Source organism: Orbicella franksi, chromosome 14 (assembly GCF_964199315.1).
Source record: "Orbicella franksi chromosome 14, jaOrbFran1.1, whole genome shotgun sequence".
NCBI lineage: Eukaryota > Metazoa > Cnidaria > Anthozoa > Scleractinia > Merulinidae > Orbicella > Orbicella franksi.
This window is the reverse complement of record NC_138158.1, coordinates 10,797,307-10,818,404: the sequence shown is the minus strand read 5'-3', so window position 1 is coordinate 10,818,404 and position 21,098 is coordinate 10,797,307. Positions and strand designations below refer to the sequence as shown.

General features: G+C 39.1%; 2 protein-coding genes and 1 non-coding gene across 3 annotated transcripts; 1 reads left to right on the top strand and 2 right to left on the bottom strand.

The window, feature by feature from the left end:
• Positions 1-903: 903 nt before the first annotated feature.
• LOC145467663 (uncharacterized) lies at positions 904-11,330 on the top strand. The gene is made up of 2 exons (XM_081451258.1): positions 904-7,028; positions 9,013-11,330. Exons 1-2 carry the CDS (start codon positions 3,432-3,434, stop codon positions 9,037-9,039), a joined length of 3,624 nt encoding a protein of 1,207 aa, XP_081307384.1. The 5' UTR covers positions 904-3,431; the 3' UTR covers positions 9,040-11,330.
• Trnas-uga (transfer RNA serine (anticodon UGA)) lies at positions 7,954-8,026 on the bottom strand. Its single transcript has one exon. It is a non-coding gene; the product is annotated as a tRNA-Ser (tRNA).
• A 62-nt stretch (positions 11,331-11,392) lies between the features above and the next one.
• Positions 11,393-19,420, bottom strand: LOC145467713 (store-operated calcium entry-associated regulatory factor-like). Its single transcript, XM_081451318.1, has 10 exons — positions 18,995-19,420; positions 18,109-18,308; positions 17,415-17,525; positions 16,642-16,745; positions 15,856-15,957; positions 15,238-15,308; positions 14,639-14,710; positions 14,119-14,164; positions 12,163-12,344; positions 11,393-11,502 (listed from the first exon to the last, which is right to left on the bottom strand). Exons 1-10 carry the CDS (start codon positions 19,062-19,064, stop codon positions 11,477-11,479), a joined length of 984 nt encoding a protein of 327 aa, XP_081307444.1. The 5' UTR covers positions 19,065-19,420; the 3' UTR covers positions 11,393-11,476.
• Positions 19,421-21,098: the final 1,678 nt, after the last annotated feature.

Here is a 21,098-nt window from a genome sequence, read left to right as displayed (position 1 = left end):
TTCCAGGAGGACACAGCCTGACCCAAATGTCAGTAGTGGGAGATCTGAGCGACATCCTGAACTAAGACATGATCGCTCAGGAAGGGTAGCAGCAGGGGAAGCAAACCGGAGATGGAAAACATGGCTGGACAATTTGGACTAAGGAACCTTAACTGACTTTGAACTCAGAACTCATTATTATTGCTGTTTGCATTTCTTTCAAACGATCTAGGGAAATATTTTGGCAGGCTTAGTCTAGGCAGCCAGGTTATATCTGGTCAACAGGGGGAAGTGTCACCCAGGTCACGTATGCCGTGACAGTGCGTCACGGACTTAGAGCGCAGTTTATCAAAGATAAGTATGAATGAGCAGGCCTTCACAAGATGGCGTGGTGATGTTGTTGTTTACAGTATTAGATGTTTGAAAATGAGCTTTTATTCTGATTTGAATGATTCAAACGAACTACGGAATACGAGAGTGGAGAAAGGCAACTACAGATTGTTAAAGTTTTAATCTTCAACAATTCTGCGTCAATGGACTAGCGAGAAAATATTCAATAATCGTTTCACGTTAAATAACTATGAACAATTACTGATCCTTGTAATCTCAGAATATTAATCATAATAATTACAATCTCCTCAAATGTTATTGGTGCATAAACTGCTGTATTTTGCTCTAATCAATCTGCAAAGTTGTAATCGGACAGTGTAATTGGACAGTTGGCTGTAGTCGGACACCTGTAAACGGACAGTAACATGAGCCAATCATTTTAAGTCCTCTCCACTAAATTCACCAGTCACAGCATTGATTACAATCACTATAGTAACCAATTCAAGAGACTGACTTTGTAAAATTGTGGAGGTTTAGTCTCTGGTGACTGTTTTGAAAGAGAATTGACTGCCATTTTGCAAGCTGTTCTCCATATTTGATAATTATAATATTTAAAAATGACTGTTAAAAGCTCTTTTTCAAATGAAACTTTTGCTTTTGTGGGAAATTGTAATTGTTATGATTAATTGGTAACAGGACATCGTGTCGTCCAATTCAGTCTGTAATCATACTCGTGATTAACAAATCAGACTCCCGCTTCGCAGTTGTCCGATTTTGTTAATCACTCGTATGATTACAGACCGAATTGGACTCCACTCAGTCCTATTAGCTGTCCTATCAGTCCATGCGCTGGTCCCGCCTCATTCCTCTTGGGTCATCACGGTTAAAGTCTATTTATTAAAAACTGGATCATTGGATGATTGAATTCCAGAGATTTCATTCGCTTAGCTATCCGATAGTATATGGCAAATTATACCATGCTCTATAAATATGATATTTGCGTTCGGAGAACGCAAGCCTAATTTTTACCTGTGGCTTTCTTGAGTTGGTTGCGCTGTGGACCAAAATGGCCCCCCCGCTTGATTTTTACAGGGGCATGTCAGGGCCAGTAAACTGGTACCGTAACTAAGACATGTGACAAGACATGTGGCGAACATGTGAGCATGTGAGCAGGCCATGTGAGCTTGTCTTTGCGCTGGATCTTTCTATGACTTCTTTTCATTCAGTCGCCGCAGGCTTCGCTATTTTGTTTACTCAGCGTTGGATTTTGGTAAATTTAAACGCTTCGGCGGCAGCATTTATCGAAATCTGAGGGAAGTTTCCTTGTTTATTTTATATCTTAACGAACACGACTTTGAATCGCCGTGGGAACAGCTATACATTTTGATTGCATTTGTTGATTAGGTCCAGTCGCGACAGAGATATATAGATATATAGTCTCAGTCGGTTGAATATTGTTTAGAATCGCGGAAAAGTACTCTGAAGCCAAGATCCATAAGCCAAGAGGGAGCCTGAACCAAGGAACGGCAAATTATGTAAATACTGTCTACTATATACACCGGATACAAATATGGCGGACCGCTCGGTTGGCGCCCGGGACGAGTCTCATGCAAGCGTGGCTAGTCAGGCTTTGATGTTTTGTTTTGACAATGCTTCCCCAGAAAAGTCTTGCTTCGTCGTCGATCTGGTGTGTTTTTGTTTCGCCCTCCCTATAAGTTGTTGTGTTCCTGAATGCCACCAGAAAGAATTGAAATCTTCCACAGCAGAGAAAGTGTTTTTTTTTTTTTTTCGTTTCCGCGGTCGTCTCTCAGGGAAAACAGACGAAGGTAAGTAGTTCACGATCGCCAAAGGAACTGTTAAAGTTTGTTCGTTCAGGCTGGAAGATCAAAGAAAATGTGTAAACGACCGCATTTAGCTCCAAGTCGTTCTCATTTGGCTCAAAGCATTTACTGGATACGATGGGGGCAGTTGAAGTTCATTCACTTGGTTATTACATCGTAGTATTTGTTTCGTGTGATTCCGTGCGAGTGGACGCGAAGTCAACTTCTTCCTTTGGGACGAAGGATGTTTTTCAAGAGGAGCTTTTCTTTACTTTGGGAAAGGTACTGGCCATGTAAATCGTGTTGGAATACCACCAGACACCACATAAGCTCGTCACTTAAACGATTTTTCTAAGATCTTCTAATGTGAAATGTAGCGAACAAACTTTATTTCCTGCGGCAATCGTGAACGAACTCCTTTCCTTCGTCTCAACGAATTGCATTGATCCACTATTTTCCCTAAGCTTAAGAGGCGCACGGTGGAAAATTTATATGCCTTCTCGTGGCGTTCAGAAACACAGCAGCTCGTAGCCACAGCTAAATAAAACAGACCAGATCGACGACGAAGCAAGACTTCTCTGGGGAAGCATTGTCAAAACGAAACATCAAAGCCTGACTAGCCTCGCTTTCATGTGACTCGTCCCGGACGCTGACCGAGTGGTCCGCCATATTTGCATTCTGTGTATTCATCAGGGGAAATACTCGAACAGTCGCACGGAGTTTGTTTGCGATGACGATAAACGAGCACATGATTGCAAATGTTTGCTTATGTTTGTACTTCCAGCTTAGAATAATGTATGTAAAATATCCTTTTACAAATTAGCTTTTAGGCTTAAACATTACCAGTTAATGTGAGAATATTTAGCACGAAATTTGAAGGCTATAAATGGAAATATTTTGGTGTTATTAAACTTGTGAGTCTACGGAAACTGGCGCTGTCACGCAACGTATCAACAAATCGTAGTTTGTACAGGGGACCTCTTAAAATTGAATGGACTTTGACACTATGATATATCTGTCGGTAAAACCTCGCTTGCCGATGAAAAACGTTGATTTTAGCAATAGACAGAGGTTGAAAGTCAGCTAGTGAAATCATTTAAGGTATAAATATATTAATTAAAGTGACGGCGTCGAACGCACTCTCATAATCTTTGACTACTACTAATTTTATTATATTTCAGTTTTCTATATTTTGGGGGCGTTATTAATCAACCAATTATTCCACTGGCGGTTATAGGATATCAGATTGCATCAATTATCAGATATCAATTTATCTTTCATTTTCTTTATATTCTCACAGAAATGTTCGAAACGCATACCTTAACAGCAGCTTTAATTGCTATGATGGTTGCAAATTTCCTTATCAACACCTGTCGAGCCCATAAAGCCATAAAGTTATGCCAGGAAGGTTTATCCCTCGTCAGCAAACCCGAACTCATAAAACAAAACGAATTATATAAGGAACTGAGCAAGATGATGTATTTGACATTGGTTCGGGCTTATTTTGTCACCAATGGGATACAATACACCATAAAATATTCACACATTCAGCAGGAATGTGGCGAAATGGCTGAGAAATGTAAGATGAGCATGTTTCTAGCTGCTTTGTATATCCATCAAAGTAAATACGTTGAAGCAAAAGAACTCTTAGAGAAAGCGCTACTGATCAATACAGAAATTGGAGACAAAAATGGAGAATCTTCGTGTTATGCAGACCTTGGAAAGATATATGAGGAAGTGGGCAAATATGACAAGGCGAAACAACCTTACGAAAAAGGACTTGCCTTGACAAAGCAAATTGGTGACAGAAATGCTCAGTCCTCCTTCTACAGAAAACTTGGAACTGTACTTCGATCAGTTAGCGAACATCAGAAGGCGAAAGAACATTTCGAAGAAGCACTTTCCATCAGTAAAGAAATTGGTGATAAAAGAGGAGAAGCCTTCTCTTACCACGGTCTTGCAACCGTTATGTTTGATTCAGTTAGAGAATATAAGAAGGCGAAAGAATATCTCGAAAAAGCACTTGCCATCTGTAAAGAAATTGGTGCAAGAGATGTAGAATGCATCTCTCATGGAATCCTGGGAAGTTTTCTTCAATCAGTTGGAGAATATCAGCAGGCGAAAGAACGCTACAAAAAAGCAATTGCGATCAGTAAAGAAATTGGTGATAGAAAAGCAGAAGCCGTCCTCTACTCAATCCTTGGAGATGTGTTTCAATCAATCGCAGAATATCAAAATGCAAAAGAATGCTACGAGTTAGCAATTTCCCTTAGCACTGAAATTGGTAATAAAAAAGGAGAAGCCACATATTACGGAAAACTTGGAACTGTATGTAAATCAGCTGGAGAATTTCAAAAGGGAAAAGAATATCACGAGAAAGCACTTGCCATCAGTAAAGAAATTGGTTATAGGAAAGGAGAAGGAGCTCAATACGGAAACCTTGGACTTGTGTTTCAATCAGTTGGAGAATATCAGAAAGCCAAAGAATATCAGGAAAAGGCTTTTGCCATTAGTAAAGAAATTGGTGACAGAGCAGAAGAAGCCATCTGTTGCAGAAACCTTGGAAGTCTGTTTCAATCAGTTGGAGAAAATCAGAAGTCGAAGGAATATCACCAGCAAGCAATCTCCATCAGCAGAGAAATTGGTGACAGAGAAGGAGAAGCCGCCTCTAACGGAAACCTTGGACTTGTGTTTCATTCAGTTGGAGAATATCAGAAAGCCAAAGAATATCATGAAGTAGCTCTTTCCATCATTAAAGAAATTGGTAATAAGGGAGAGGAAGGCACTCTATACGCAAACCTCGGAGGTGTCTTTTTTTCAGTTGGAGAATATTACAAGGCGAAGCAATATTTCGAGAAGGCCCTTGCCATCCAAAAAGAAATTGGTGATAGAGAAGGAGAACAAGCAACCTACGGAAAGCTTGGAACTGTATTTGTGTCAGTTGGAGAACATCAGAAAGGAAAGGACTTTTACGAGAAGGCAATTGCCGTCCAAAAACAATTTGGTTACAAAAATGGAGAAGCCATCCTTCACGTAAACCTTGGAACTGTGTTTCGATTACTTGGGAAATATCAGGATGCGACGGAACATTACGAGAATGCTCTTGTCATCAATAAAGAAACTGGTGAGAGAAAACTGGAAGCGGCTGTTTACGGAAACCTTGGAATTGTATTTCGGAAACTTGGTGATTACGAGAAAGCAAGAGAATATCAAGAAAAAGCCCTTGTGATCAGTGAAGAAATTGGTGATAGAGCGAGACAGGCCAGAAATTACGGAAATCTCGGAGTTATTTTTCATTTTCGTGGTGATAATGCCGAGGCAGAAAAATATCATAAGAGAGGACTTGCAATAAGCGAAGAGATTGGAGACATTGCCGGGCAGTTTCATTTCCTTGACAATCTTGCGCATCTTAAGTTTTCGGCAGGAAACATTCAGGAAACGTTGTCGTATTTAGCTTTGAGCATTGAAAAATGTGAACAATTACGAGGCTTTCTTGGCGAAAACGATCAATTTAAGATCTCTTTCTTTCACGAAAATATTTATCTATACCATAAACTCAGTGCATTACTTTGTTGTACTGGAAAGTTTGAAGAGGCTCTGTACGTTTCTGAGCTATGGCGGGCAAGAGCACTGGCAGATTTAATGTCAGCCGGGTATTTCGATGAGAATCAAATACTAGCTAACCATCAGTCAAGGGTTACCATTGAAAGCGTCATGGACAGGGAACGAAACTGCACTTGCCTATATTTCTTCTATTTTTGTGAAGATATTTTCCTGTGGATTCTCAAAGCAGGCAGAGTCGTGCATTTCCGAAAGATAAATGGAAGAGAAATTCTTGTTGGCCAAGGATTGCTGAAGGATGACGAAGATTTGGAGGAGTTCTTTGCTATGGAAAGCTTTAGAGGTTTTGGCATTTCACCCGGGGAAGACGAACCGTCGAAGAACATTCAAACAGAACCCAAGCCTGATGACAACTATTGCCGTGTAATCTCACGCACTGGAACTGAGAATGATAGAGAAAATGATGAGGTCAAATCGACTCTTTCTCTGTGTTACAAATTGATCATCGCCCCTGTAGTTGACTTAATAGATGGCCCTGAAATCATAATCGTACCTGAACGTTCTTTGTACAACATTCCGTTTGCTGCGTTACCTGATGACACTGGAAAGTGTTTATCGGAGACTTTCAGGATCCGGATCGTTCCTTCTCTGACGACTCTAAAGCTCATCCAAGACAGCCCGGCAGACTATCACAGTCAGACTGGTGCACTGATAGTAGGAAATCCAGATGTAGGCAAAGTGCGTTACAAGAGACGTCTTCAGAACATTTTGCGACTACCTCATGCAGAAAAGGAAGCAATTATGGTGGGAAGTAAGCTGGGTGTTGAGCCGTTGCTTGGAAAGCAAGCAACTAAACAAGCAGTACTTCAAGCCATACACTCAGTGGGTCTGATACATTTCGCTGCACATGGTTTTGAAGAAGAAGGAGAAATTGTGCTAGCACCGAATGTCGGAACTCGTAACAAAATTCCAAAAGAAGAAGACTACTTATTGACAATGTCTGACATTTCAAAAGTTCGACTGCGTGCTAAACTGGTGGTACTGAGCTGTTGCCACAGTGCTTGTGGACAGATTAAGGCCGAAGGAGTTGTTGGAATTGCCAGAGCATTCTTAGGGTCTGGTGCACGCTCAGTGTTAGTGGCATTGTGGCGTGTACAAGACAGTGCAACAGAGCAGTTCATGAGTCGTTTCTATGAGCACCTTGTCGGTGGGGATAGCGCTAGCGAATCTCTTCACGAGGCCATGAAATGGATGCGATGTAACGGCTATTCTGACGTCAGGCAGTGGGCGCCTTTTATGCTGATTGGTGACAATGTGGCATTTGATTTTGGAAAAAAAGTAAGTTTTTGAAACAAGGAAATTTTCTTTTCCTGTATGTAACAATTCACTGATTTCTGATTTGGAGCGCAAGAACAATTGGGTAGGGTGAAGGAAACTTACTTAATTTAGGGAAAAAACTTGAAAGAGAAGATCATTATAATTTCATTTAAGTTGTTGTAATCGCGAAGTCTGATAATGAGTCATGTCGCATATTTCCATTCTCCGGGCCAACGAAGATGACTTACGGTCACTTAATTGCTTTTTTCTCTGGCTGGCTACAACCTGCAGGTATAGCCAGCATTTCTTTAGTTTGCATTCATCCTCTCTGCAACTTTTGGTGGCAGGTACATCCGGATATCACATTACTAATAGGAAATAATAGGTTACTAATAGGTTTTTAGTTTGCAACTCATGAAAAGTTGGATCAAAAGGGCAATTCGGGGAAATTTATGAATTGTCTTTTAACAAATTTAATAATGACCGGTGTTGTGTTTAGGATTTACCTTTTTTGATTTTTTGTTATGATTACTTCACCGTAACCCTCAGACGTACAAGCAAACTCTTACCTCACCGTGAGACATGGTTGGGGCCAGTAGATCTAACCCCCTTGGGATTACATTTTACTGTCAAGATTATTTTACATCCACCTGGAATAGTTCTCAGCTTGCTTTGCAAGATGGGTTTTTTCAGTTGTTGTTCATAACGTCAAAGACGTCAAATGACGCCGTTACTGCGCCTTTCAATGTTGTTGTTTACAATGGTCAATGCGCTTAGCTACACCTAGCTAGTTCACAGACGTGCCACTTTAAATGAAAGAAACAAATATATCAACTAAACGTAATAGGCCTAAAACTCCCAACCGGCGGGAGGCAGACCGGTTGGCTATTTACAAGCATGACCGAGGAGTTGAACTAGGGTCTACCGAGAAACAACTCCATCTAAGTGGTCAGAGCGGGACTTGAACCCGCGACCTCCGGATTTCAAGTCCGGCGCCCTAACCACTTGGCCACGCTGCCTCCGCAGTAAACGCTGTCTCCGCTGTAACATGCGGACTCTAAAATTCAAAGTTCGACCGACAAATGCGTTTTCCGCTGGCGTCAATCAAATGTTCGGTGCCTCCTCCCAGCTTCCGACTACCGCCGAGCGCGCGGTAATCAAGTCGTTGAGCACAGTTTAGACAACGAAACAGTGCTCGGCAGTAGTCAGAACCTGGGAGGAGCCGGCGAACATTTGATTGACGCTAACGAAAAATGTATTTTTGTCGGTTGAGCTTTGAATTTTAGAGTTCTTATGTTACTAAAAGGCGCAGTAAGGCCGCCATCTTATTTCCACCATCTTGCATTGTGCTCGCATGTTTTCAGAGAAGAAATGACTTTCTCAAAGTCATTAATAATTCATGAAGTTTAAACAAAGAAAATCACAACCGAGACGGTGTTTGTATATCTGATATCAATTAGGATAGATTTTTATGATTTTATTTCTCCGTTTTTTCCTTAGTTTTTGTTTCGATTGATAAGATATATCAAACACTTAAGGCAGTGTTTGACCACATTACCAAACACCGAGAAGTTCGTCAAAAATACTCCGCTACGCGTCGTGTTTTCAACTCTCTTCTCAGAGTTTGGAAATATGGTCTAACACGCCTCCTTGTTTGATATATCACTAAATTGATGAAAAAATTAACCCAGAATGAAAAACTAAATGTCAAATGGTACACATTCTGCATTGCTGACAGAACAAATTCGGCCTAACCTGCAAAACCAATTGCTGTTGCTATGGCAATGTTAAATGAGGCACCCTTAAAAGAGATAGAGAAACTGAGTTGACACATCAACATTTCAAGAATTCGACTGTCAAGAATGTTCCACATAACTAAGACTCCAGAAAAAATGTTGCTTGCCAAGTTTGAGCGATTCAACCATAATTTTATTTTTTTCAAATGGAACAATGTCAAATGATTATAGAGTATATTTTTATATTCCTTTTTTTCTTTCCTTTGCAGCCCCAAAGAAGTGAAATCGCCGAGTGAGCTAAGCTGACAAACAATTGTTGTACTCAATAACTGTTTCTTTTCCGCTACCTTTGTATGTGGAAACGTACGGGAATGCTATCATAAGATATTACACAAAAAATTTGACTTTTCTCTCGTTCGAGCTTATAAGTGTCACAGCTCAGGATTAAAAATACTTCAAGTTGTATAAAGAGATCTCAGTAGAAACGAAATTGGATGCCTTTATCTTGTATCCTGCAATATATTGTAACGAGGACATCGGTAAATTAAAATTCTACACAAGCCGCTACGTTTGTGTCACTTTGTGGTGTTCGTAGTTACCTCGTTGTTTTGAAAGCTTCACGTTTGTGCTTTGCTTGTATGAGTGCTTTAGCAATAGATCAAAGCTATAATTCTTTAAAGTTACCCCACACCGCCCCCGCTCCAACCCCCCCCCCCCCCCAAAAGAAAAGAACAAGGCAATTACGGTACCAGTGAGGGGGGAGTAACCTATCAGGGGAAACCTATCTCTAGCACCTGTTAATTGAAAACTGGTGATGGCGTGATTACCTTACGAGGCGTGCCACAAACACGTAATGCAATAAACACAAGATCGTGACCTACAATTAGTATCGTTACAATACTGAAACGTTCTTAAAGTGATCTAAAATTGCATCGACAATTTATTTCAAAGACGTTTGCTTGTTTTAAATCTTCGTTTGGTACTTACATAATTTAGGTAAAACAGTGCATGGGACGTTTAATTTTAATATATATGAAACCCACTAACTGGCAACAAATTAATCATTAATAAAAATCAAAACAAATCGAAAAACAAAAAACATGAAAGGCCCATATTTGATACACATTTTACCATTAAATTCACTTCACTCTAACAATCAGTTAATATCGTAATATGATAGATAGTAAGTAATATCTAGTAATACACTGGTAATATAAAGTAACTAAGAGCGGGCCATTAAAAACGTTTTACGGGAACTGAGGAAGGCTTATTCCCTCGGGGAAGCAGAGGTAGTGTAATAGTAAGCGCGCTCGCCTCTCACTAATGTACCTCGGCTTCGAATCCTTGACCCAGCCTCATAGATAGGTTGAATTTGTTGTTGGTTTACCACCTTCCACACAAACCAACACTCCAAATTCTAATGCTATGTCGATGTACCAACACTTTATAACGAGTTCATGAGAGCTCTTCTGTGTTTCGTGAGTAAGTAAAAATTACCTTACATTTTTTTTTTTACATTACACTTGCGAAGCCCTAACTTATTTCGCCCTAAATGAGGGAACAAATACTTACAACATACAATAAATATTTTGCATTATCGTGGAAACGATTACTTTTTTTTATCTAAAACATGCAAAAAACTTATCCAAATTCCTTAAATATCACAACGAGTTCAACTTGCAATGATTCTAGAGCCTTCTCATATTTTCGATAAAAGGACAGATTGGATGAGATAAAATCGAGCGTTCCTGATAAGGACTCTCTCAACCGGCTGTATTAAAGGAGAATTTAAGAAGAGTTGTCCTAATAGAAAATCTATGGTGGTTAGCAACAAATATGTCAAATTTTCCAAAATTAAGGTGGCTTAGTGAACCCCCCTTACAGACTATTTTTCCACTTTGCAAAAAGCTGTACCTTAACACAATTTGATAATAAAAATGAGTTTCACCACGCCGTTATTGAATTTTATGGGCTTAAAGCTTAAATTAAGGGTGGTTTAACAAGTTGTATCGTTGTTATGGTAACCTATTATGCTATGAAGATGACTGCAACTTGTTTAACAATGATTGGGCATCTGTGTGATACCAATATTGAAAACATCACTTGATAAAGAGTGGCAGAACTGATTCATCAAAGTATATAACGACAGTGGAACCCCGCCTTACGGTCACCTCGTTATTACCGCATTCTGAAATCCCAACCTGTATAATCCATTATAATTTTACCCCGTATATACGGCCACTCAAACCAGCTATGTTCAACAGTCCATTGTTAATATTCTACACATTGATACAAGATTCAATTTTTTAATTCCGATGTCTATCAAAGAACAGTTGTTTGGAAGTTCAATTGTGATATATCTGTTAAGACGTCACTCAATTTGGATAAGTCGTGAGGTTTGACCTTACCCCGTTAATATTAATATGGCCACCCCGTTAATAAGGCCAAATGTTTATGGCCCGTTGGTGACCGGATTAACGGGATTTCACTGTACTTAAGATTTTGGTTTCCTTAGGCTAAGTAAACTACTTAACATCTAGATATCCGTGCAGCTGAAAAAAGCAGAAGCTTAACTACTAATATTAAGTTATTTTTTTTCCTCTTATATACATTATTTTCCTTGTCGTATCACTAAGACATACAATCTCTACTGTATCTATCCAGTGCCGTTTTGTTAGCGTTGACAGTGCCTTGCAATGTGCCCATTCAGCAGTAATGCTGTCCTCTGGACATTTAGCGACGCTTGGTACCACCAAAGCCTATATGTACACAACACAAACGAAAGACGTTAACGCTGTCGTTTCTGAAAATTCTGATTGTAACAGTGCGCTAGTTATTGTACCCCACGGGTGCCATTATTTCTCGTCATCTAGAAGACTCGATTGGCGACGCGGTCGCCCAATGGTTAATGTGCTAAAATCTGTGCTGAATATCATTCTCCTTGAGCAATTGTGAGAAAAAAATCAAAATTTCTATATTCCTCATAGGGATTGAAAATTCCTGAGGGTGAGCAAGCATGAGGCAAGAGGAGCAGAGATCATAAACCAGGCAGTCTCCTCTGTGGGCGGAATGGGCATTATCTGAGATCACACATTGTTGCTCGATCCCCATCAACACCAAAACCTTCAAAATAATTTTGACCAATTGTCGTTGACAGAAACTTTAAGAAGATTAAAGGCCAGCTTTTGGCACTACTATCTCTGTGATGGTTTGGGTAACCAATATGAAGTATGATTGGCCGATGGTTGCCGTGTAAAATTACTTCCGTTCACGGTGTACAACCTCCGTCCACATTTGTTCCCTCACAAAACCTCATCCATTGGGCTTCACGCATGAATGAGCTAAAAACCATTTTGAGTATCTATTGCTCTTCTATACAATCTCATCTCTGTGATAGATTGTCATGGCACTAGTCTCACCTGAGGTGGTCCTGGTGCTCGGAGGAGAAGGGCTACTCCTGTAACTGCTGCCTGAGGTCCAACCAGAAGACCAGGTGTTATTGGACCCAAACCAGCTGGATCCACCAGATCCGTACCCAGGCCATCGTCGGTGGTACCTTGGCCCATAGTGATCGTAATCACCGTAATAAGGACTGCGACGACTAGCAGCGTTACAAGACAACAACAACATAACAAAATAAGCAAACTCTTATCAAGGAAGAGTGCGGCGTGAGAGAGTTAAGCCCCACATTTCTGATTCCCAAGTTAATCCATGTCAAGTTATTTACTCCCGGCCGCAGAATGTCCCAGAAATAACAATTCGTGTGAACGTGGTTTTGCTCACGTGGACAGCCCAAGAGGCTTTAAATGCATTTTCATCTTACCCGAGAACATCTACGCGACGCGCGTGGCAACGTTATCCGCGGAAGAACTGGGTACTGTGTCTAATTGCTGCGTTTTCAAATTCCTCCGGCGTAGTGCGCGCGCTGCCTGAGTTCGAAATGCAACGATGGTTTTCGTGATGTCACGAGCTCTGTCTCGATCACTGTGGTTTGCGAAAAGCGAGGATAACACGCGAGGATAATCAACGCTCCCTTCACTTATATGAGAGATTTTGTGCTGGAACTTGGTCACGTCGCTAATATTGAGGTGCTCTTTACATTCGCATCGATTATTGTTTCGATAACAAAGAAATCAAAAATTCGAATGAATGTATCGTGGATTGATCGACGGAAGCGTTATTGAAGCCCCTTGAAAGTATTCTGTTTCTTTGGAAAAGCGAGGGGATTCCTTGAGTCATTTTGGTTGTCTAGTTGACGAATAGACGGGTTCACGTTCTTAGTTGCATCATGGGTAATCAGGCAAATTTACAAAGACGCAAAGCTGTAAAACATACGTTTTCTTTATACATGTATTTCCAATCTGATTTCACATTTGGAGGCGAAACACATACTGTAGATGGAGAAACCCCTTTTCTAGGTTTGCCAGTGTTTGCCAGTGCCGATCGAGTGATTGTTGTGGGCGAAGGAATTTTTTTACGGTTAAAGCCGAAGAATTGATCAAGTCTTAGCTGCTCAAGCCACAAAAATAACATCTCCGATACTCTGATAAGTAGGCTAATGCCTAACTCAATCGACTCAAAAACGCTAGTAAACGTAGAAAAGAGGTTTCTCTATTTACAGTAAAGGTTCCTTCTCGCAAATGAAGCTCAGAGAGGAAATATGAAGAAAAACGTATCTTTTGCCGCTTTGTTTCTTTACAATCTTGCCCTGACTACCCATGTTGCAACTAAAAGCGTGAATTATCTTTAAATTGAAGGAAGCCTCAAAATAATAGTTTATGAAGATAGAAAACACCAAAGATAAAATAATAAACCATAAAGAAAGAAGGATGGTCCATGATTGAGAAGATAGAAACGGATTACAAACAACGAACTTGAAAAATGTAGGCTAAACTTTTCAAGATGCGCAAATCGTGACGTAGCTCCTTTAAGGTTGCTTGCTACAGTAATGAACTTCTCCTGGCTGAATCCGGGGGGGGGGGGAGGGGTGAGACTACCGGAAAATTTGAATTAAAACCCTACAGGAGACCGATCTGGGCACCACTTGAACTTTATTTGACTCCTAAGAGAATACGGAAAAACAATTAGGCTTGATTACCAGCCGCTGTCGAGAAGGGAGCCCAGGCCAGTAGACCGCACTAGAGAGAGCGGTGGAAATCGAGGGTAAATGTGAGCATTTTTTATTTGTTATTTCTTCAAGTGCACCCTAGAAGATACTTTGACAGCCAAAAATATTGACGATTCTTCCTTAACAACTAAAGTGTGAACCATAACCCTTGATTTACATCCCTAAGCAAGACGAAAAGTATCCCTGACCTTTTCATATGAGAGTACGTTCCCTGTAATTTAATCAAAAGAAGTTAAGTTTTGATTACCCTGAGTTTCCAAACAGGTATCCCAACAGTCCACCAGTTGCAGCTCCTGAAACACATAAGGAGGATATCATCAACATGTAAAAGAAACGAAAGACGATGAATGTTTACTGCTAAAACAAAAGCAATTAAGATCGATCAAACTTTCTAATCTAAGTGTAACAAAAAATAAGTAAAAATGGAAGAGAAATGTATTTATTTAGTCCCTGTCCTGCAATTTAGGGCAACTGCCTAATTTGATCCACTTTTGATTGACTGACTGACTGACTGACTGACTGACTGACTGACTGACTGACTGACTGACTGACTGACTGACTGACTGATTAATTGATTTTAACAGAAGCTTGCTGTATCGACAGATAGAAGGATACAAACTACTGCAATGAGGAACAAGCTTTTATCTTCAAGCAATGTGACAATTAAAAAGATGTCATTATTGATTTCTTACAGTGAGTCATTGTGAAGAGACATTAGCGGCAAATTTTGGTGTTTTAAAAATGACAAAAAAAATCACTTGGTTTACCTGACCAAAATCCAGGTCCATTACTGGAACTCGGATAGCTTGCATGACTGCTTGAATGTGTTGTATGGTCACCTGATAGAAAAAAAAAATGTGTGTAATTTAATATTAGTCTGCAAATCAAATGATTATGTGCTACTGAAAATAGTATTTTGCAATAATTATTTCCTTAGAATTATACCATGAAATTATAATTATAAACAGTTTGATTTGAAAAAGTGTGTGCAATTTTTATGCCTATAACTCAAAGCCACAGTAGACAGTAAAGAGGAGTAAAACACAAACATTTGTAATGGCTAGATTCTGATGCTAGACATGATCGCAATTTATTGTCTTCTCATTTTGTTCTTATGACTACCTCATGTTGCTTGGCAACTCATTAATATTTTCTCGAAGGTGGAAGGATACTGACATAAACTGTTCCTTGTTTCCCTGATATTGTAATCTCCTGACAAACCCAACTGTATGCATGACTAGCGTACATTATAGTAAAATGATAGCCAATATTAGCTAGGATCATATTACCTATATGATGCATGCAATGTACAGTAGGTCTATAATGCTAGCCAATACTTTTCAGTTGTACAAATTTCCTTCCTTACCTGGTACAAACTCAGGTCTGAAGCCAGGAGGTGGAGGGCTGGAAAATTGAGTGTGGCCTTGAGAATTATTACTGAAGAAAATGCTTGTTAAAGAAAGTGCATGTTGAAAATTTGTGGCATGGTACAAATCACAGTGATCACAAAAATTCTTACTTATATAATAAATGATTCAATGGAAAATTAATTTAAAAGCAAAATCTTAACTTCAAGTAACAATTGAATGATAATAGCATCAAAGTTAAAGACAACATAATTTAGCTTTTTCGTTAATATCATTATGTATCCTTAATAATATTGTATAAATGCACTCTTTACAATTTGATTTCCTCGTGGAAATCTTCCAAGGATCCTCAAAGATCCTGACCAAGAATCTACTAGGGATCTTCAAAGATTTTTCACCCATGGATTTAATCTTTGCAAAGACCTTCACAAGATCTTTCATTTTTCATTGAAGGAACTTAAGCTTTGCAACATTTTTAAAGGATTTTTTCCAGGATCCTTGTAATGGTCCTTTATAATCTTTCAGTACTTTACGTTAGGTTTTTCGTACAGGACTATACTGCAAATTGTTTCTCACACTGCTTAATGACATCACTGACAAGGATCATACAAGGATACTGTTCAGCCGGATTATGCGTGAAGCGTTGGTATATGTAATATGCAATCACTGCAATGATTCCCCACATCACAATGGAACTTAACCAACTCTTGCCAGAATTTCTGCAAAAATATACATTTAATAATTACATGTAAATATTGTATTAATTATAAATAACAGGTAGGCACTTGACTTACAGTGTACACCCACTGGTGTCTATAATAATATTGCAAAGGATTTATACCGGTAATAAATCTAGACAGAAACCTAATAATACAGTAATATCAGGAAAGTTCATTTAACTACATGTAATACTTGAATTTCTATAATTTTAACAGTTATGTTGATTCCACCACTATCAACTTTAACTCAACGAGTCAATCTGTCAATGATTTTAATTACTGAAATTCAGGAAAAACTACCAATTACAATCTGTCGTCCCTGATCCATGACTGCATTAAACCAACTCACTCAGGTCACATGGGTCCAAAGTTCATTATTCAGTCTCCTGAGTGACATCGTGCGATAGTTAGATACAACCTCATAAACAAACCCCAAGTTAGATGACTATCATTGGTGATAATTGCTTGAGTGCAATTGCATTAACAAATGTAAATTTTTTTGTGTTTTTCTTTTTGTTTGTTTGTTTTTTCTTACAACTAAACATTGGTAATTAATCACCCTTGCCAATACATGAAAGTGCATGCAGTGTACATGTATACAATATGCACGTATGTGATCTAAAATATTGAATTATTTCATGTTTTTTCTAACACTCACACCTACATTTAAAGTGTAAAACTGACCTGGTGTAGTAATTATTATGGTAGTGTCCACTGTCTGTGTACCCAGAATGATAGTCATTGTAATGGTGGCCTCCGTGATTGACAGCATCAATTGTGTATTCCAGCTGTAACAAATATTATAATGATCAAGTTTTATTCTTCAAAATGATTTTTCAAACTCATTTATAATTTGTCAAGTTAAAACAATGGAAATCAGAACCATCATTGTGTTGTTTGGATATCTGATCTTAATTAGCATTCTTTGTTTTGTTTTTTTTTTTTAGTTTTAGATTTTAGTTTGCTTTCTCCATTTTCTACTTAGTTTTAGTTCTGACTGAGAAAATACATCAAACACTCGAGAATACAGAAAGTTTGTAAAAATAGAAAAACGATCTCTGGTTGAAAATTTGTTTAAAACAAGCTTTCGACTACCAGTCTGTAGTCTTTAACGAGTAATGACTACCATTACTTGTTAAAGACTACAGACTGGTAGTCAAAGCTCGTTTTAAACAAATTTTCAACCAGAGATAGTTTTTCTATTTTCCCAAATGTCTTATCCTGGTTACTCATCTATTTTTAAAAAATACAGAAAGTGTTTCATCCTCTTATCTCCAACCACCTTGTTGGAAAAGTGTGAGTTAAGGCAATAGATTGAAGTTTCTGCCATTTAATCTTTTTCATAGGTCACTTAACTACAAATCACGTACTGCATATTTTAATACACAACATTCAACATTGACAATGTTGTTAACTAGTCTAATTTGTACTGCATTTAATTTACTGTTAGTACATACCCCACAAGAACCTTTCAAGACGTATGGGTCATCAGGATAATCATAGCCCTCACAGCTGACAGAAATTTCACCAAACTTGTAGCGACTATCCATGTCTGTTTTACATTCCCACTGAAAATGCAAACAAAACAAATGAAAACTTAGAAAATATATGAACAATCTATTAAATGTATACATGTTACCATCTAATATAAAAGAAAACGTCAAAATTTCAACCATTATGTAATTTGAGCATTAACAAAGAAGCATTCAAATTTTATGTCTTTGCAGGACCAACATAGACATATAATGAAGCAAATTATATGTGTATTGTAAAATGAACACTAAACAGGGTTAAAAATCCTAACTAGGGACAGGTAGGTCAGAGGATTTTCTATGTAGAGTTCTGACCAACCCAATCTCAGGACTACTGGGAATCTGGTTGGAACACTTTTTTACCTGTAGGGTACAAAAAGCATCTCACCTGCACCAGGCAACTCACTCACCAGGTGTCACAAGACAATATGTGCCATTGCTAAACAGAAGAGATTGCTCTCAAGTTACATGTAAGTACATGTATGGAAAGAAGCCAAAAGAACTTAGTGCATTGTCTTCTCTTTTTTCGTACTATGAAGAAAGAGACTTGTTTTGGCAAGGCAGTATGGTTTTGACTGCTGCTCGCCGGAGCCACATGCAGTTCTAGATCTATATTTACCTGCACATCATATCCATCTGAACCTCGGTTATAACACTGAACAACACTTGGAGTAAAGGCTGAACAACCTGCCGTCCCACCAACACACTTTAATTGTGGTACTGGATAGGTACGGCGGGAATTTGTCATTTTTCCATAATGCAATGTAACGACACTAACATCTGTCAGTCGTATCTTGTCATCTCTGCCCCAACCCAAAGCTGCAAATATATGATAATACGCTTGTAAGTTGCAATCAGTATCATATTATTAAGTCATGTCTAGTTCTTCATCACTTCTTCAATGGAGAACTAATGGTGCCTTATGAGGTGAAAAAGAGAATATAAAACTCAAGAGACTTCCCTGGACACCTTTATCCTTGTTTGAAAATCCATGACTGAAGACAACTTCAAACTCCAAGACAGACAGAAACACACAAAAACAAGATGGTTGCCAACTGGAGACTTTATACCATTAACCACTACCCATACAGTACAACTCTGCAGGTGCTGCAGTACATATGGATTATTGACCAAGTGTAAGGTCAGGATGGTTGGATATTGGCCGAGTTCCATTTTTGCATGTTAATAAGAGCTAAATACCAGCTGATCTACAGGATCTGGGCCTCAAACTCTATTAGCAAATCTTTTGCTGATATTTTGAACTGGTTTACATGAAATACAGGCATCTTTGTCACGAAAAAAGCATATGGGTGATTACAAAGACAGAAGCTTGAGATTCTAGCAAGCCTTTTTAGTATTTCCGCTTAAGACATTAAAAATTCACCTCAGTACATAATATTGTATGTACACACATGTAGTCATGATATGAACGTTAATTCAACTTATAATTTGGACGCTTAAAGACCCTTAAATTAGACAGCAAAAAACGGAAGTTTCAGCCATACCTGCAGCAATAAACAAACTTCCAAACAAAACAACCGTCCACAAGGTTCCAGAACGAATAAGCAATGCCATCTGTAATAATTCGAATTCGAAAACAAAACTTATCACCTGCAATCGATCTCTACACCTTTCTTTTCGAATCCAACTTGAATTGAGCTAAGTGAACACCACAATAAGCAATGACTGGGCTAAACACACGTTGAAGAAGATTAAAAACAATCGAAGAATACGTCTCAAAACAAGATTGGTTGGGTGGGATATGAAGTCACTTACTTCATTTGAATGTGTTTTAGTTGCATCATTTATGACCCAAATGACTAAGGCAATATAAAGGACTGGTACTAGCTCTGCCCAGTCTCTGCTCGTCCATTGTGCCAATTTCTCGTTCTTTCACATAACATTTCTGTTCCGATTTCTTTTTAAAATGACTTCAATGTTGACCAGTCGAAGATAACAGCCGTATATTATGTGAAAACTTTTTGGTAGAAATTTCATGAAGTTTATGCCAGGGTTTTGCATAGGCTTGACTATCAGCCGCTGTTCGAATCAAAGTGGTCTATGAGTTCAAAGTACCCTATGAATTCCGATCCAAGTGAATGATGATTAACATTTAGCTATGTACTCCTATTTTCCAAAAAAATAATTAAAAAGGTTTCGTGGTTTATTTTTTATCCGATTCCTGTCTTAATCTCCTCCCCCAGGCGTAAGGATATTAGTTTCCCGATTTTTTTAAAATTATTATTTCCGGCAGAGATCTCTTCTTGTGGCAGACGAAGTTTACAAAGTAACCAACCATTTCTCGGCAAGATCTTTACCCTAAATTTATGGACCGAGTCGCAGTACTATATTTCTCCTATACAGACCTCAAGCTAGTTCACTAAGGCCTAGGGCAAACGTCGAATCCAAGTCGCGTCGAATAAATTAAAAATAGGTGCGACAAAGAGTCGACTTAATTCCAGCGTGTAACAAACGTCGAACCTGCGTCGATCCTATTTCACAAGTTGCATTTCATTAAAACACTGGAATAAGCGCGTGTTCCCATGCTATTTATTCCATGCGCGGCTAGTTACTGCAGGGACTTGCAAGCGAAATGCTGAAATACAGTGCTCGTGGGGCTTTACTTTGGCAGTTAATTGGGAAAAATAGAAAGAGAAGACTCGCATTACATACAGCTCTGAGAACAGTGTATCAGAGACGACAGCTATTGCTCCAAGTGGCTCTTTTGACCGTGCTTTTGTTAGCGAACAACAATGGAGCAGCGGTCTTGAGCGCGGGCGGTCTTGAGCAGCGGTCATAGCTCGCCATTTCCGGCCGCGAAGTCGGTCGCGAAATCGTCTTTGTACAGCGCATGCTCGTCAGGGGGAAATAGCATTTGGCAGATGGGGGAGTATGTATTTTTTAAACGTTTGCCCATTCCATCACATTTTGAATCAACTATTTTGCAATTTGCATGATTCGTGAATTGTGTTCACCGTGTGTTAAGAACGGCGTTTGCTAAAACGCCGCACCACTGTCGCATTGTCCGACTTGGTAAGTCGAACTTCTGCTAGAGTCGAACCAATTAATTTGAGTCGAACTTATTTGCGGCAAACGTCGCACCATTCATGCGCCTATTTCAAAATTAATAGGTTCGACGAATTAAGTTCGACTAAAATTCGACGTTTGCCCTAGGCCTAACATATGAGCAGTATCGCCTGCGACTCGGTCCAATATTTCCCCAATGCGGACCTCACGCTAGTTCAATAACGCAAGTGTAGTACTGATTTTAATTCCATGTTTTTTCGAAATTCATGTAATGTCTTATTCTCAACGCTTAAGCTTTCTTTAGAGTCGCTAACCGGTCGTTTAGCAGCCAAGTCGATTAGCCCCCAAACAGGAGTCGATTAGCCCCCAACCTAAAGTCGATTAATTTAATGCACTGCTGAAATTAGGAGGGGACCGCTGGCCTTCTCACTCCCTTAAAACGCTTCTTTCGAAGAAAAGTTAGAAAATCACTCGTATATATGGGACCCCTCGGAGCCCATTTCGAGTTACCTCTGGTAAAAATTGTAACTTTGAATTAAAATGAGGCGGCCTTTCTTCATTACACATACTGAAAATGACGAA

Coding starts and splice junctions, on each gene's coding strand:
- LOC145467663 (XM_081451258.1), top strand. CDS start 3,432: ATGTTCGAAACGCATACCTTAACAGCAGCTTTAATTGCTATGATGGTT. Junction 7,029..9,012: donor CATTTGATTTTGGAAAAAAA/GTAAGTTTTTGA, acceptor TTTCCTTTGCAG/CCCCAAAGAAGTGAAATCGC.
- LOC145467713 (XM_081451318.1), bottom strand. CDS start 19,064: ATGGCATTGCTTATTCGTTCTGGAACCTTGTGGACGGTTGTTTTGTTT. Junction 18,309..18,994: donor AAGTTTGTTTATTGCTGCAG/GTATGGCTGAAA, acceptor ATATATTTGCAG/CTTTGGGTTGGGGCAGAGAT. Junction 11,503..12,162: donor GAGCACCAGGACCACCTCAG/GTGAGACTAGTG, acceptor GTGTACATATAG/GCTTTGGTGGTACCAAGCGT.